Genomic DNA, 17621 nt, shown 5'->3' with positions numbered 1-17621 from the left:
TGGGGATTAGGTTTCCACAAATGAATTTTGGGGAGACATTCAACATGGCAGCTCTTGTCTACTCCACTGAATACTTAGGGTGGAGCCACTCGACTCTATGTTCGTTTCCATTGAGTAAAACAAAATGGCTCTGGCTCTCATCCCAGCCACTTGAAAACCAGCTTGTTTAATTTCATATTTAATTCATTTTTACAGGGTATTGAATTTTGCATAAATGGTATTTGTACTTCTGTTTACACAGAGCATCCCCATGGAATGCTGTGCCTTGTTATTACTGTTATTATTATATTAAGCTTATTGCTGCCAGTGTCACAAGAAATAAGTGTCACAATGCCTCAAGAAAATTTCTCACTGGTATGAGACTTGGGCATCTAGACATTAATATTATATTCACATTTAATCTCTATTGAACTAGTTTTTTTCCCACACATTTTATGTTAGGTATAATTCTCTTTTCACATGGCCCGGGCATGTATATTATGTTCTTTGTACTAGATTTACTTTATTTTGAATCTCAACTTTGCCAAATCGTAATCATCAGAAAAATGTTATTAGCCATCATGCATCACTTTGGTATCTTATAATTGGCTCTCAGAATTTCTGCTTGAGTCTGGTAATACATTTTTATTATCTTTGGTGAGTTACTAATAAATTGACCAGGACTTAAAGTTTTCCCTCCTGTAATCATCGTAAGCTTCTCTTTCAAGCTTCATAAGCTCTTCCTTGACTATCCATGTGACCTAGAGTCACACATGCTGAAACCAAATGACCTCCAGACTCCCTGCCACCTTTCTTTGTCACCTATTTCCTTTTTTATCTAACCCATATTCTCTTTGAAATCCACGTCTGCTTTTCTGGTCATTAGATTCCACTGTACTCCTCTTCATTGAATGAAACAAAATGACTATGGCTCTCAACCTCGCAACTTGTAAACCAGCTTGGTTGATTTCATATTTAATTCATTTTTACAGGGCATCGAATTTTGCATAAATAATATTTGTGCTTCTGTTTACACAGAGCATCCCCATGGGGTGCTGTGCACTGTTATTACTGTTATTATTGTGTTAAACTTATTGCTTCCGGTGTCACATTTAATTGTGAATTAGGAGAATCACTTTTCCTCATGTTGATGTGCAACCACATTTCATGTCTTTATCCGCTAATTCATAACTTTATTCACAGGAGTAGGCAATTTCAATAAGATAAAGGAACGAGTCACCATTGTTAAATAGTAACAAGACAAAATCGAGTTTAGCCAGGCATAAGTCACAGCAATATCTCTTTCAATGGTTTATGAAATTTTTAACAGGCAAAAAAAAGGAAAGCGAAGATTTTCTTCTTTTCTTTAAATTCAGTCTCTATGTTTAGCAAATGCAGGCCAAGCATCCTCTCTCTCTCTCTCTCTCTCTCTCTGACATCAAGCAAAGTAAGAAATAGTGCCTTTTGAATAGGAGATTTCCTTTAATTACATTGGGGAAGTGATAATGGTAGGTATTGCATGTTTAATGTAATGTTCTGGATGCCTCTTTTTCTTTCTTTTTTTTCCCTCTTCACAGCCACCTCATCTTGAGCAGAAATAAAAGGTTCAAGGCTTGTCAGCATCAGTTTATAGATAGCTGTTTAAAAATAATGAGATATTGGGTATTGTAAGGCTCAGGGCCGTCTTGCCAGACTCATTTATTTCCATTCCCCTTTTGTCAGAATTGCAGACAGAAGACATTCAATTAAAACTTGTCACCTGTTGCAGATGACCTAATTTGTACTTGTATGTGTCATAGATTAGGACTCCATGCTTCAGATGAAGCAACTTTACCCCGGATGGAACAACATTTCCCTTGAAAAATATCTTCTCAATGCTTATTTCAAATTTCTATCATTTGATTTCAGTTCCAATCCAAATTATAAATTTAGCACTTATGCCCCAGAACCAGCCAAGAGCAGTGAAGCACGCCTTGAACAAAAGGAGGAGGAACTGAGTTGGGGTTATGTCCTATGCACAGAAATCCACAAATGTATTTTGGATGCAACTTGAATGTGAAACGGAGGGAAGCCTTTGTAATTTCCTATGCAAGCCTCCCATGTTTAATAGTCCTGATAGCTATCAGGAGACCAAAACGAAAGACTTCCCCCTTGCTAATTGTTAATTCATCTGTAGAGCAAGAAAGCTTTAATGTGAGTCACGGCTTTTATCTCTTTTAGTGATTGAGGACTCAGTTTAAAAAAAAAAAAAGGCCCGCCTAATGGATATGCACTTTCTCTTCCTGTGTGATTTTTTCCTTTTATTTCTGCCGATCTTATAGTGTTTCCACAGGCACCCAAGCAATTTCCAAAGTTCCTGAATCATTGTCATGATGTTCCAGAAGAAGTAAAGGTAACCATTGGCCAGAGGTGTGTAGTGGAAAGGCTGCAGTCTGGAGCTCCCTTCTGAACTGTAAAATTCAGCCAGGATGTTGCTTTGCCTCCGTGGCCCTGGCAAAGCAAGTCTTGTCTAATTTGCAGTAACATTTTAAGGAGGCACAAAGAAATTGATATCTCTGGGTCCCTGCCTCCGTGGAAAGGTAGAGTGACTGGAACTTTTTATCACTTTTGGTTTACCCACAGTCTCACAGCTATAAACTTTTCTAAGTGAAGACACCTTATGGAATGATAGATGCAAAATTACAAGCCTTTCAATTGAGTGAAAGTGTTCATTTTTCCCCCTGCTCATTCATCATTCTGCCTACAACTTCCATGCACCCCATATCACCATGCAAGTATTGTTTACCACAATAATCGGGGTTTTATCTGCCTGTGCTGCTGCTTTTGGAGTATACACCAAATGCTCTTTTCCAAAAATAGAATTTGATGACAGAGAAGCAGTATAAACATAATGCTTTAAGAATGTGAGTTCTGCAGCCATTCTCCCCAACTGCCACTCCTGGCTCTGTGTCTTACTAGTTCCAATTTTCTCATTTTTAAAATGGGAGAATAATGACACCTGCCTCATAGCATCGCTATAAGGATTAAATATGTCCACATATGTAAAACAATTAACCCATTGCTTGGACTATCATAAGCTCTCAGTAACCAATGACTATTAGTAACTGGCTATTTTGTTTTTTCCAAGATATTTCATTCAAAGACTGATTCATTCAATTAGCCATGGAGACATTGCTTGGGTATAAGGAGTCAAAGACTGTTGAAAGAGGAAGAAAGGGACTAAATCACGATGCCATGTTTAACCATCTCTCTGTTTATAATGGGAAAGGGCAATAGTCGTTAGAGAAGATTTCTAGGGGTTGGCGTGTTATATTGTCTCACATGATCCTCAAGAATTTAATACGGTTAGCTGCTCCCTGGGGTACATGTGTGAATAGACAAATGATTTTCACTCATCCCCTTACTGAGAAGCATATAAATATGCGCAACGACTCTAGGTTAAACTGGTACACGGTGTCAGGACATTGTCCCAAAGGAGAATCCCATCAGAGGCTGCCACTAAAATTCCCACTGCTGTGTCTGATGCTGCTAATCTGCCTTTGCTTGTTTTCCGGCAGCTTCTCAAGGGAATTTTTCTCTCTCCTCTGTTTATGGTGGGTCCCTCACAGAAATCTCAGGAGAATTCAAGGGCGCCGCTGGGTACTTCTCTTTCTAAAAGGGAAGGAGCGAGGTTTCCTTCCTCAGCAAAGAGGGCTGCAGTATCAGGAAGACAGTGCAGGAGAAAGTTTCCACCCACTGCACCATATTTTATCCGAAGTCTTGCTTTCCCGGTCCGCTCCCAATACTCAATTACAAGCTATATTTGATAACATTTATTCAATACACCTATTTATTTAGTATTCATTAAATTCACTAATCTTTTAGAGAATGAATTCACTATCTTTTAAAAAATCATTATGATGTTCATATGACTGTTTGCATCCTTCTTAAGTATTCCAGGGGTCTATGTAATTGATGTTTTTAACAAACCTTTGTTCGGAAACAACACTGTAAAAGGCTTTAATTTAGGAAAGTAGGCTAGGGTATCCTTGTGTAGTTCTCTTAAGGGGAGATTTTTTTTTATTATCCTATGAAATGCCTCTGACTTCATGCTATTAAAAAGGTGAGAAATGCTTTTGACTTTGGACTATATAATGTTATACAAATTTGCGTTTAGGCATAAAATGTAGGCTTCAAAGGAGCTGACTTAAGAAGAGCTTGTGCTGAACTGTTCGACTTCTTTTGGTGTTTATTCGCCTCACAGCCTATTTTTTTCCTCCTTGCTCTAGTCTTGCTTTCTCAATTTTGTAAATTCTGACAATGTATAAGATTTAGAATTCCCTCGTGGCACTGTCGGCACACGCAGTATTTGAAAGAAGCAGCAATGTGAAACGTTCTACTTGGTAGGTAATGCCAACTATTAAAAGTCTTTTATTTAAAAAAAAAAAGATAATGGTAGTTTCCACAAGAATAGAACATCCAGTTGCCTTAATTAACTTCAAGTCTTGTCAGACATGGAGCATTGTGGGTATCTTGTTTCCTGGGAGAAATCTTATTCTTAAACTTTTTCAAAACTGGTTTACAAGTGAAGTTCAAAAGGAAAATGTTTATAGTTAAGATTGTAAAGGGGCCGGCCCTTCGGCCAAGGGGTTAAGTTCACATGCTCCACTTCGGCGGCCCAGAGGTTCGCCGGTTCGGATCCTGGGTACGGACCGAGCACCATTCATCAAGCCATGCTGAGGTGGCCTGCCACATAGGTGACATCCCTAGATGGATCTAAAACTAGAATGTGCAATTACGTACTGGGGGCTTTTGGGGAGAAGAGGAGGAAAAAAAAAGATTGGCAGCAGATGTTAGCTCAGGTGCGAATCTTTAAAAAAAAAGATTGTAAAGATGTAAAGAGGCAGACTTTGTCACTTGCAGTGGAAATATTTGGATTAGATAGATGTTTGTTTACGTCAAATATGGATTTCCCAGGTCTTGATCATAAATATTGTTGTTTCTGCTAAAATAGTTAGTTTGAGACTTTTAAATGTATTAGGATAATTAGCTAATTATCAGTTTTCTAATCACCTTTGTATTGTGTGCTTATAGCTAAACTCAGGGAAAGCTAAACCTCTTCTTGAAAGAATTTGGATGGGCTGGCCCCGTGGCCGAGTGGTTAAGTTTGCGTGCTCCGCCGCCCATGGTTTCTCTGGTTCGGATCCTGGGAGTGGACATGGCACCACTCATCAGGCCATGCTGAGGTGGCTTCCCACGTTCCACAACTAGAAGGACCTACAACTAAAATATACAACTATGTACTGGGGGGATTTGGGGAAAGAAAAAAAATAGATTGGCAACAGTTGTTAGCTCAGGTGCCAATCTTTAAAAAAAAAAGATATCCATCCTAAAAAAAAAAAAAAAGAATTTGGATCTACTCTGTATCTGTTATAAAATAATCATATACCTAGATGACATTATTAGTGACGGGGATAAGTGGTAAATAGAATGAGATACTGAATACTTCTATAAATCACTTAGACATCAAAGAGTATCATAGTTCAGCTGGTATCCTTTGAATTATCTTACCATTCCATCACACCGCAAATCTGTTTACCTACAGAATTGAAGCAGAGTAGACTGTCAAACTCCCTGGGGATAGATTTTCAATAAATGATCATGATGCAAAATATTTTTGAGTAAAGTAATACAGCAATATTTCAACAAAATAATGATATAATGACAACTTCCTTACTTTCTTTGGCATTTTAAGGTTTATAAAATATTTTAATAATGCATTTGTATAATATCCAAATATATTAATATAATATTGGATCATTGCAGCAAAACATCAGGGAGAATATTGTCTTTATATCCATCTTACATTTGGAAAAGCAAATAGGTTAAGAAACTTATCAAAGTTTGTAGAGCTAGTTAATGAAACAGTCAGGAAAAAACCCTCAATGGTTCTGATCTGCAAACTATGCTTTATGTTTTTTTTACATACCCTTCATATAATATTTAAGAATAAATTATTATTTTATTACAGTTGAAAACATTAAAAGGAAAATCTTTAATCTTTTCCCCAAATCCTTATTGCAGACAATGGACCAAGCTAATAGGGATTTATAGATGGTTGATTGGTGATCCTTTATTTTGATATATGCAAGGCTAAAAATTTTAGGCCAGATAATCTAGGAAATTTTCTACAAATTAATGGTAGTTACAAACAATTACATAAAAATACTCTTTTTGGGTGATTTTTATTAGCTTTCCCTTTTTCTCTGAACTCTCTTCATTTTGTTATGTGTATGTATTTACTTTTTAGCTCAACCTATCATTTGCATGTATTCCTACTAATGAGAAATTGTGGTTTAAATCTATGTCTAGGCAAGTGCAATAGAGTTAGAATTTTCATTCATTGTGTTTGATTTAAGTATTTTAATTTAAACTTCAGTAGCATTATTTTTTTTCTTTGCTGAGGAAGATTTGCCCTGAGCTAACTCTGCTGCCAATCTTCTTCTTTTTGTGTGTCAGTTGCCACCACAGCATGGCCACTGACAGATGAGTGGTGTAGGTCAACATCTGGGAACTGAAGCCAGGCTGCTGAAACAGGGCGCACCAAAGTTAACCACTGGCCCATTGCTTTCTCATTGAATATTTCCATTCTTTGCAATCTACCTTTTATCTCTATGAAGTTAGCATCCTAACAGAAAGGGGTGCAGTATCCCAGTTATGTGGAGTTTGTTTTCCATCTGCTTTTCTTACAATTATGAGAGATGCTGATCATAATCCAACATTTGGTTTCCTCTTATCCTGCCCTTACTAGTGTTTTAATTGATGTCTTTCATTTTTAAAATATATTTTTCTAGAAAAACTTTACAAATAGAAATAGGTTGAAAGTGTACAGACAGCTTAATGATATCTGCATAGTATTGTTTTATCAGATCATGTAAAAGAACATTATTAAAATTTAAGTGCATATGTTATTATGATGCATATAAATAAACCTGTATATTTTTTCAAAGATGCACAAATTTAACTGCATATGTTATTATGACACATATGAATAAACCTCTCTATTTTCAAAGCTGCACAGGTAAAGGGATTGTGTCCACATGTTTGAAGACAAATTTTGGGCTGATTTAACTCTGAGAGCTATGTCGCCATGTGTAGGTGTGTTATATGATTGTCCTGGAAAAAAAACAGACTAGTTTTACTGAGTGGTGTTTTTCACGCAATAGAAGTGAATAAATTGATGAATAATTTTGGCATGACATAGAAGTAGTTGTAGGTGTATTACTAGCACTTGGGTTTAAACATTTTATTCAATATGAAGTCAACGAAACTAAACCATCAGCATCGTCATCATCAGTATCATCATCCTACAGGAAGATGCATGAGAAGCAGATTTTTGAGATTTTGAAAAGAGGCTAAAAACAGTAGAGTTATTTTTTACTTGGTTTGAAGTACTTGAAGTTGTTAATATTTGCCTCCTTTTGACCCCCTAAAATGGGAAGGAAAATTTCACATATATAAATCATTATGATCTTTTAAAATATATTAACTCTAGAAATTTTTACCATTAATTGTTATCTAAATTTGGCAGGAACAGTTTACTGCCCATTGACTCTCCATCAACTTTTACTGTATAATTATATAATCTGAGGGTTTTTTAGGAGTACCGATATCTGATTTTTTTCCTCTATGGTAGTCTACTGAGTATCGTACACGTAAAATTACAAATCATAAAAGAATGCTTTGTCTAACTGGTCCTTATTTTAGGAAATAAAGAAAGTGCAAAACCATGGCTTGTGTAAAAAGTTCTTGAATATTTAGAAGCTGGACAGATAGATGGATGGATGGATGGATGATAAAAATATTTACTCAAGGGTGTGTGTTTTTTCTTCATGATGTGTAATAACTAATTTTCAGTCTTGCACTTTTCCATAGATTTGGCCCACTTGGCTAAGCTGATTGGTAGCATTAGTGTGACATGACTGTGTCAGAACGGTTTCCAGCTAGGACCTTGAATCAAAGCTTCCATCCACGATCCTCTTCTACAGGTCTTTGTGATGGACAAAAATCCATTATCAGAAACTCACCAGCTCTGACTTCTGTGTTGGAAAATATGTAGTATACTGTTCAATATTTGGGGATATGGGAATTTATTGCTAATGGTGAATGCATTCGCTGAGAAGCATTGAAAGCAAATTAGGAGTCCACAAAGCTAATCGAGATTTCTTCTATAAACTTTCTTGGATCTAACAGTTTTAGAGATGTCCAAAAATGTTCCCTCCTTCTTTAGCCTTTGTCTGACATTGTCTTTCTAGCTCTTCATTTGTTTCTCCCTGCCTTCTCTTTACACCTCTAATCATATCAGCTTGTCATTCTCATTGGGTTAGAGTTGAATGATAAACGTGTTAAGATACAGTGAGTGTCATATGCTTTTAATTTTCTCATGTGAATTAGAAATTTTCTGAATCACTTAGAAATTAATGTGAATTTCTAATTTTGAATTTTAAAAACTCTTCTAGTGAAAGGTGAATGTATCTTAGATGACCAGATAAAATGGGACCACCTTATATAAACTGGAAAAATATCTTGGAGAAAGTTTTGAAGAGGAAGAAATGAAGAAAGATAAAAAATGATAATAAGGGAAAGAAGGAGAAAGTGTTAAACTTTAGTAAAGCAAATATAGACACAGTAAAAATAGAACATTAGAAATCAGATGAGCTTAGCCATAGAACTCTTCTGTAGGCACAGAGTGCTTTAAAAGAAGTAGTTAAGGGAGCTGGCCCGGTGGTGTAGTGGTTAAGTTCACATCCTCTTCTTTGGTGGTCTGGGGTTCACAGGTTCAGATCCCAGGGCGTGGACCTAGCACAACTTGTCAATGCTGTAGTGTTGTCTCACATAAAATAGAGGATGATTGGCACAGATGTTAGCTCAGCAGCAATCTTCCTCAAGCAAAAAGAGGAAGATTGGCATTGGATGTTAGCTCAGGGCCAATCTTCCACATCAAAAAAAATAAATAAGAAGCAGTTAGAGAAGATTGCTTCTTTGTGACTCACATGCACCATTATTGTCAATGACTACTTAGACGCCGTACCTAATTTCTTTGTTTTTTGATAATTGTTTATCTAAACCTACTTAATTACTCTTGAAGTTGTCTCCTGATTTTATTTCAACTCTGCTCTGATGTTTCAGTATGATATGTCAGGCTTTATCTAGAACCAGGTGTATGTTTCACTAAAAGATAATCAACTCTTAAAGTAGTATTATTCAGATAATATGAAAAATTGTGTTTTTCTTTATCTCGTGAATCAGTACTAATCGTGGACTTTTGAGTGTATATATTCACCTTTAGGATTCACATAGAGATATATCAGCCTTTCCCAAACTGTTTCATGGAACTCAGATAACCCGCAACTCACATGTTCCATGTGATATTAATAAATATTCCAAAAACAGGACCCTTGGTTACATTGATTTGCAAAACATTGCATAGGCCATATCTCCCTCTGAGAGTTTTATAGAGGCTGTTTGCATATTAAAGGCTCTGAGAGGCCCTTCAGTGAAACAATAATTCTGATGATGCTGTTAAACCAAATCTATTTTCAAAACGATTTGAGAAATGCCAAAATATGTACAATGAATTACTTGGCTGAAATTATTAATGGATAATGTTGCACTGTTTTATCAATTAAGGTAGAACCTAATACCACAAAAAGAGTCTCTCACCTCGTTTTACTCCCAAGTAATCTTCTCTTTATTTGATAAAGATTTATATGATCCTGTCCTAAACCTAAACAAAATTACAGACTGGAAACCAGATTACTAACAAGCTCTTACCCACCACTCCCCCATAGAAATGAAACGTTTCTTTATTTTTAAGCCCTTTCTTTCCCTTTTGTCTCTTTCCTTCATCCTTTAAATCTACTGCCAGCAAAAACTCCCTGATTATTGACCCAACCCATCACTCTTTGGGTAAAAGTTTTCCTAAATGCCTGTCTACTCTCACCTACTTCTAGCTTCGCCCTCTAGCTCTGCTCTACCAACCAACACAGCCCTCCTTCAACATCCTAGCCTTCTGATTTCTCTCAGGAAGTTCCTCTTTCTATCTTGTGTTCAATTCAAACCTGTTGTCGGTTTTCTCTCATTTGAAAGAAAATACAAATATGTGTCAAAGTGTAAATAACATTCTCCTTCTGAGATTTGTTGACATAATATGGAGCCATCCTTTCATCTTATCTTGCGTAGCATAATTCTGGCTCTCCACAGCGTGTAGGTGCTCTCAATTCAATTCAGTTCCACAGGTCCACAGAGTCCTCTGGTAGACCAGCGGGGCTTCCATAGTTTTCTGGGTCTGCTGGTCTACTTGATCCTACACAATGAGCTTTCAAGGATGATTGATAAAAAGGATACAAATTACTGTTGTCTTTAATTTGAGACACTACACTAAGACCAAATAATAATTTTTTGTGTTAATTCACATGGAAATGTGCCTTTTCTTTGATGTATAAATATGACTTTGATGGCCTTGCATAAATTATCTTTTGGGTTTGTTATCCTCTGTCAGATTTGTTTTCCAACCCTTGGTAATCTTTGTTTAACTACCACTTTTTTACACTCCTCTAATACCCTTAGACCATTCTGCGTTCTACTATCTGTCTCCATAGCACTCATGGGTGATACTCTCTGTGTATTTAATTGGTCTCAAAAAGATAGCTACCTCAACAGTAAGCCAGTGCCTGTCTTTGCCCGCAGGCGTGCGTCTTGACAGAGTACGTGGAGGTCGGCAGAAGTACAAGCGCAGAATAGATGCGGAGAACAGCCCATACCTGAACCCGCAGCTGGTTCAGCCAGCCAAAAAGCCATGTAAGTACAGCAGACGTGTCTGGCTTTCCAGCACACAAAATCCTCCCAGTTGGCTCTATGTCTATCAGTTTTGGCGTGCCCATCTCTATTAACTCCAAGGAGATTTGTCTTTAATGGGGGGACATGGCTCTTTTCCCAAGGATTGCCTTTGAGGAGCGATGACAACTCAGCTAATTATCTTTTTTTCTATGATTTTCTTCCCCCTACCTTTTTTCACCTAGTCATTTTGTGGAAGCATAAGCATATTAAAGCATAGCTTATATAGTGCGAATTTTACATTTACTGGTTATCTTTATTTTCAGAGGTACATAAAATGGATCATACTGCGATCATTAGTTCATTGGAGCTGTTAGTTTCAGATTTCACAAGAAGGTGATTTTTGTAGTTTTCACGAACTAAATGAGTTTGACTGCTCAACCTCCCAATGAAAATACATTAGGAGCCTCATTAATTTGGAGCTATAGAAGGTTAACACACTAGCTAGCAATAGATTAAAACAAGAATGGGCCTTCCTAATAACAAGCATAGGTTGGTGGTTCCATCTCAGATGCCCTTATGGGCATTACGAATTGTTTCTAAAGAGCCCATGGTTTTATAACGCCAGGTTGCAGTTTGAAAGGATGACGGGTACATTGCTCAAATGCAAGCCCCATTCTCTTTGTCATTAACTAAAAAGAGCTGAAATATGGATTGAGGCAATAACTGTACCCCATTTTCTGAAAAATCGTTTTGTAGCTATAATACAACAGAGCTAGCCTTTTAGGATGTTTACACAGAGTTCGTATTCGGCGCTGAGAAGTGCTTTGGTGAAACTCTTACATTTATCTGTCTTTGTCTCAGAAGACACAACGAGCGCTCATCAGAGGAAGCTGCATCTAAAGCAGTTCTAGAAAAGAGCGGGTAATTTTTGATCTGCTTTCAAGGGAAGACAGAAAGTGTCCTCTTCTAATTCAGATTCTCCAGGAGGGGTCGCTGCTGTGCATCATACATGTGAGCATATGGGGATCTGTGAAATAAATAAAACAGACCCTGAACTGTAAACGAAAGGACACTTTCGCTATGTCAAAGGGAAAACAACCAGTTTTACATAAAATTAAAGCTTAGGCGAACATATGGCATGGTTTCCTTTTGCCTTTCCAAAAAACATTATGTTGATTATGCCGTCAATTGTCCAATCTGGCATCTTCTCCTCAGCCTGCATAAGCTGTTTGGCTTCTGCAGATGGAATCTGGGACTACATTAAGCAGATTTTGCACATTATTATAAGAAACTTTCTGATAATACAATAAAATGCAATAAACACTAATGCTTAATTTCATTAGAGGGTTAGTTTTCCTGGATTCAGTAATGCACAGACTGCCTATTTCTCATTCGTTTTATACAAACGTTGACTGAAACCATTGATAATTTCCTCCACTGAGAGAAAAATGAGCACCAGCCCATTTGTAAGCCCACATGAATGAGGAACATCTATGGTTTTCTGCGTAAACCTGAGAAATTGGGAAGTGGCTTGTCAAGTACCTTTAAGAAGATTACAGCAATTTCAGTGAGCTCCATTTGTCTGAGATAAAGAGGACTCCTAATAAATCATTACTCATTATCTCAAGGCCTCTGTGTTAATTTTCTTTAGTCCATCCAATTAGTGTGTTTCTGTAACAAACATTTATAAAACTTAATTTTCAGATCCTGTCAGATAAGTGTCGAGAGACGGTCCACAGGCTTTGCTGAGATTTCTAGGCCCTGACTGATTGTTTGTGTATTACAAAAGCCCAAGAATGAAAATTGGGTCCTATTGATTCTAATTAGGGAAACATTAAATAAGATTTACCTAGAAACAGTGCTGCCGGCAATTCCATTTTCTGAATGATGGGAATTCCTCAGCTTCAACCAAATTTCTCTGACCCCTCCAGTCAGGTATCCATTGACTTGAGGAAAACAGGTACCATTTTCCTTGACCTAGAAGAACTGGAATCAAGCTTTCCTTCGGTTACATGTTTGCACCCTTTATTATTGCATTTTCTTCTAATCCTGCGCATCTAGTGGCTGCTGACAGGTTTTGTTACATTGTCAGAGCAATGGAAGTTGAAACTTTTCCAAGCGTAACTAAAAATACAGGGTGTTGTTTCTATAGCATCTGCAAGAAAGAAATGTCATTCTTTGCAGATCCTGCAAATTAAAAAAGAATCTTTAAATTTAAATTTTTTTAATTTTAAATTTTTTCTCTAGAAAATATCATATTTGGGAATATCTCCTCCCAAATCTGCACTTTTAATTTGATGATAATTGAGTATTGCTGCCAGTGAATGTTTATCTGTTGCTTATTTGCAATAAATATAATTCATATGGCAGCCATAATAATAAAATTTTAAAATATGTCAGAAAAATTGCTAATTATGACATGGATAAGCCTGCTTGTTGTTTCGTTAAAGGAGGCTAAAAAAATGCTGTTTTCAATTCTAAAGTGTATTTTGGGTTAAAAAGTTAAAAACTCACGGTGAAAGAAAAATGATCCACTAAACGAAGAGAAAACTTTGCCTTTCCCCACAAAAATCCCATTTAATGCCCTAGTTTTCTAGAGTAACAGTACATAGAACATTGAAATGTTTGGGTTTATTCTTACCCATTTGCGTCTCCTCACTTCGAAGAAAGTATAAAATCTAAAGCTACACACAGAAATGGAAAACAGGGCCAACAAGAAAAATCATTCCATTGGCGAGGCTTTACAACCCCCTCCATAAACTGGCACATGCCCCGAGCCATAAAACACATTTGATATGAAGCTTTCCATTTGTCTCTAGTGTTTATTTTATGAAGGATTTTAAACACATATATCACAAATTTCAGACAGATAAATCTGAACCAGAGAATGAACTAAAGACAGCAGATCAAAAGAGAGGATTAAAGAATTAGACACTCTGAAGACAAAATACTGTAACATTTAAGTAGGAGTATTTTTCTGGAAGCTGATAGTGGCTATATTTGGAAGATTGGCTGGGTGTGTGAGGAGGGGGAGAAAGGAAAGAAATTCCTATTTAATGCATCCCACAGAGATAGAGTTATATAGCCAGCAATTCACCCAGGCAGAAGGGCTCTGACCTTTGCCCTTCTTTAAAGGAATTAAGACAATTAACGACTTTCATGGCCATTACGACTGTAGGCATTAGTAATTCTTTGCCTCCCACGTTATATTCTATATTTCAATGGTTTACTGTGGATTTTTATTTTAAAGCTGTTGTATACTATTTAATCTGCTTCCCCAAATCCCACTTAAGAATCAAAGAGGAAACCCAGAAAGCATCTAACTTCTCTTATCTGTCTGCTATAAAAAATTTCATTACAGGACAGATGCTTCATTCCAGCCAAGGCAGGTAGAGCAAAGAAGAAGAAGAAAGGGATACATTCCATTACAAATGCAGCGGCTTCTTTCTCGCTATGCATTTTCCCGAACACTGTTTAATATACATAAATTGATCCGTAAACAGAATAGCTTGGGTTTATCGCAGGTGATTTGAATTATTTTTCAAAATGCAACATCCTTTAGGGTTTGTGAAAGAGGGGTGATGCTACTAGTGATTCTGTAGTGCTCTGGTCTCATCCTGCAGATAACAAGATCGTCTCACATTTGTTGGTGGCTGAACCGGAGAAGATCTATGCCATGCCTGACCCTACCGTCCCAGACAGTGACATCAAAGCCCTCACTACACTGTGCGACCTGGCCGACCGAGAGTTGGTGGTTATCATTGGATGGGCGAAGCATATTCCAGGTACATTTTCTGAAAAGAAAAAAAAAAATGAAAAAGAAAAGAAAAGGTTGCAATTAATTCCCTAGGTTGTAGGTGTAGATTTAGGCAAATTCAAAATCTCCTCATTAGGATTTTTTTGAACCTTTACATTTGTTTATATCTTACTTCATTTAGAGCTTTTCTAATCCTAATAGAATCATAAACCTTTTTATGTCTGTACCATCTTGAACTCTTGTTCATTATTTTTTCTTATGTGAAAGTACTATTGCCAACATAAGATAAAGAGAATAGAACTTTTAAAAACATTTCTTTTAAATGTTCAAAATTCTGAGCTTTCCCCTAAGAAAATACTTCTACTTTTCTTTTCACTTTAAAAAATCTTTTTGCCAGTAATAATCTAATGTACCTCTTTTCCTTTTAAGATTCATTCATTTTGTTGCTCCTGGTGGCTATTTATACTGAATTGCTGTTCATATGCACAAGCTTTGCTTTGGTTTACAATTTGATATTTATCATAAATTTACACATAAGTTATGAAGATAAATGTTAAATTAACATCATAAATTTTCTCCTTTGGTAACTTAAAGTAGTATTTTTAAATCTCCTATCACTTTTTTTTCTTGGCCCATCCTGTGATACCAATAAACACATACCCAATCACAAGTTTTGAGAATTTTAGTAATTGAATGATTTTTTTGTGTGTTTGCTTGAACTTTGATCTTTAAATGGTTTATAAACAAGTTTTGGAGAGATGAGCAATGTTTTTCTGGTACAGTTAACTTATTTCTGTCTCCTTAAACTAGTTTGTCTTTATGCTTTGAATGCTACAGTAATTTCTTTAATCAAATTGATGGAAGCCTCTTTCCCAGCCCACACTGAAACCAATTTATTGGTCATGATACGCCAGCCATGTTGCTAACAGTCGTAACGAACTGTCAGGCGATATCGCAGTGAAGCTAATTTGAAGTCATTAGGTGTGCAGGGTGCAGGCGACAATTTGTTACAGTGGTTAGGAACACAGCTGACATTTCTGAATGGCTTGGTTCGGCGCAGTTCTAGATGAGGCCAAGCAAATTGTAAACTAATTTAAACATCACTCTGTATTATACCAGCTACTTTGTCTTACACTGTTTGCTAATAAAGCACCCCAAATTAAGTCAAAACTCGTTAAATAGGTGAGCTTGAGTGTGTTCTGTAGAAGATAGCTACACAAGGGCTACTGCGTGTAAAAGAAGGATGAGAATTTGATCAGGTGGATAGTTGATATTGCATTTGGGTTGTAGTCACAGCTAGATAACTTTCAGAAAAAGCAAAAACAGCACAATAGGATATGCTAAAAGATGTTAAGACGTTTGAGAATTGTGGCAATGGGAACAGCCAGAATTTGCTTGCACAATATATGAACATTTATTTGGAAAGGAAGTGTTATGAAGGGTTTTAGAGCAGAATGAGACAAAGCTAACATTTGTTGAGGTGTTTGGAGGTACTATTTTAGACAATCAATATATATTATATCATTTATATTCATGTATTTTATCATTATATATACACTCATGTGCATAATGTATATGTGTACACCCACACATGCGCACATATACATATATACTCACACATTTGAAATATTGTTATTCTAACCCAGGTTTCTTAGCCTTGACACTATTGGTATTTGGAACTAGATCATCCTTTGTTGTGGGGGGCTGTCCTGTTCATGCTAGGATATATAGCAGCATCCTTCGCTTCAACCCACCAGCACCCTTGAGTTGTGACAAAAATGTCTGTAGACATGACCAGATGTCCCCTGAGGAGCAAAATCGCGCCCCCCTCCACCCCAATTGAGAACGATTGTTCTAAGCCAAGAATGAGATATTATTATCCTTAATTCAAAGTTAGGGAGATTTGAGGCAGAGGGAGGTGAAAACACTAGCACAAGTTCACAAATGTATCCAGTGCTTTCAAAGCATATATTTAGCATTGCTTCCTGGGGTAGAATTAGGATATTTTAGTGTCCCAGTTGATTGCACTTGAAAGAGCCATTTCAAAATAATGATGATGATAGTTATTGTTATTAATAACAACAGCATGAAAAGCTATGTCACTATGACTCCAAACTACTCACTCTTTCAGAGAACTCTACCCAAGTTCTTCCTGAATGAAGGGATCTGTTAAGCCAATATTTTGATATGGTGCAGACATTCCATAATAAGGACGGAGAAAACTCCACAACTCCTTTCCAACGTTCGCTAGTAAAGAAAAGTCAGTGATAAATTTGTGGGTCCAGTTGTGCTTCTAAGTAGAAATGTCAGCTTGCAAAAGAACCTGTCACAGTAAAGGGGCTCTAGTGACTTTTGTGAAGACAGTAACTTTAAATAACTATGAGTAACTGCATTTCCAGTGGTGGAAACAATTACTATACGATTATGTGTTCCGTCTTAAGCTGAGGCTTAGAATTGGCGGAGACTGACGTTATTCTCTCCCTCCATGGCAAATGCCAGAGGAGGTCACTGTGGAGTGATGACTCATAGCTCTGGTTTTTGTGATACCCTGAGGGTGTTTTAAATGATTGCAAGGAGTGTCTTGGCTTTTCAGAAAGGGATTAGCAAAACAAGAATTAAATGAAATTCTTTTTAACTTTTGAACAGTAAGTGTGCCATCCAGTGTTTTGAGATGAGAGAGGATGCTCTGCATCACATTGCTGGTATACCTGGGCTCAGGGGGCTTGGGCACAGCAGCAATGTGGAGTCTGGGCTGGGAGGGTAAAGACAAAGAGAATATAAAGATAAAAGTCACATTTCTGCCTTGGTAAAAGTAAAATCGTGTTCTTGATAACAGGACCCAGTCCTGATAACGGGGGTTAGAGCTGGAATGAAAGGCAAATCAGAATTGAAATTTTACTTGTCTTAGTCTTAACTTGAAAACTCTGTTTTAGTAACCATTATGGTGAAATTAAAGTGAAATCTTTTTTTTAATGTAATACAATTTCCATCTTTGCTCTCTGTATGCTATTCTCAGTTTGTATAATCACACACACAGACACACACAGAAAGACACACATACCTTTTT

The 17621-nt window shown here is 36.8% G+C and overlaps 1 protein-coding gene and 1 long non-coding RNA gene across 34 annotated transcripts in view; one reads left to right on the top strand and one right to left on the bottom strand.

Annotated features, from left to right (window-relative positions):
- The window catches only part of ESRRG (estrogen related receptor gamma), a 607874-nt gene that overhangs the window by 532174 nt on the left and 58079 nt on the right, over nt 1-17621 (top strand). For all 33 annotated transcript variants that reach the window (XM_070501486.1, XM_070501489.1, XM_070501488.1 and 30 more), the window contains 2 exons: nt 10708-10818; nt 14421-14582. In XM_070501486.1, coding sequence (XP_070357587.1) covers nt 10708-10818; nt 14421-14582 — 273 coding nt within the window. The remainder of the gene's footprint in view (nt 1-10707; nt 10819-14420; nt 14583-17621) is intronic.
- LOC139042553 (uncharacterized) lies at nt 11107-17304 on the bottom strand. Its single transcript, XR_011499397.1, has 3 exons — nt 16678-17304; nt 12647-14591; nt 11107-11824 (listed from the first exon to the last, which is right to left on the bottom strand). It is a non-coding gene; the product is annotated as an uncharacterized lncRNA (long non-coding RNA).

The sequence above is a fragment of the Equus asinus genome, chromosome 30 (genome assembly GCF_041296235.1).
Source record: "Equus asinus isolate D_3611 breed Donkey chromosome 30, EquAss-T2T_v2, whole genome shotgun sequence".
NCBI lineage: Eukaryota > Metazoa > Chordata > Mammalia > Perissodactyla > Equidae > Equus > Equus asinus.
Note: the sequence above shows the minus strand (reverse complement) of the source record. Positions and strands in the feature narration are given on the sequence as shown.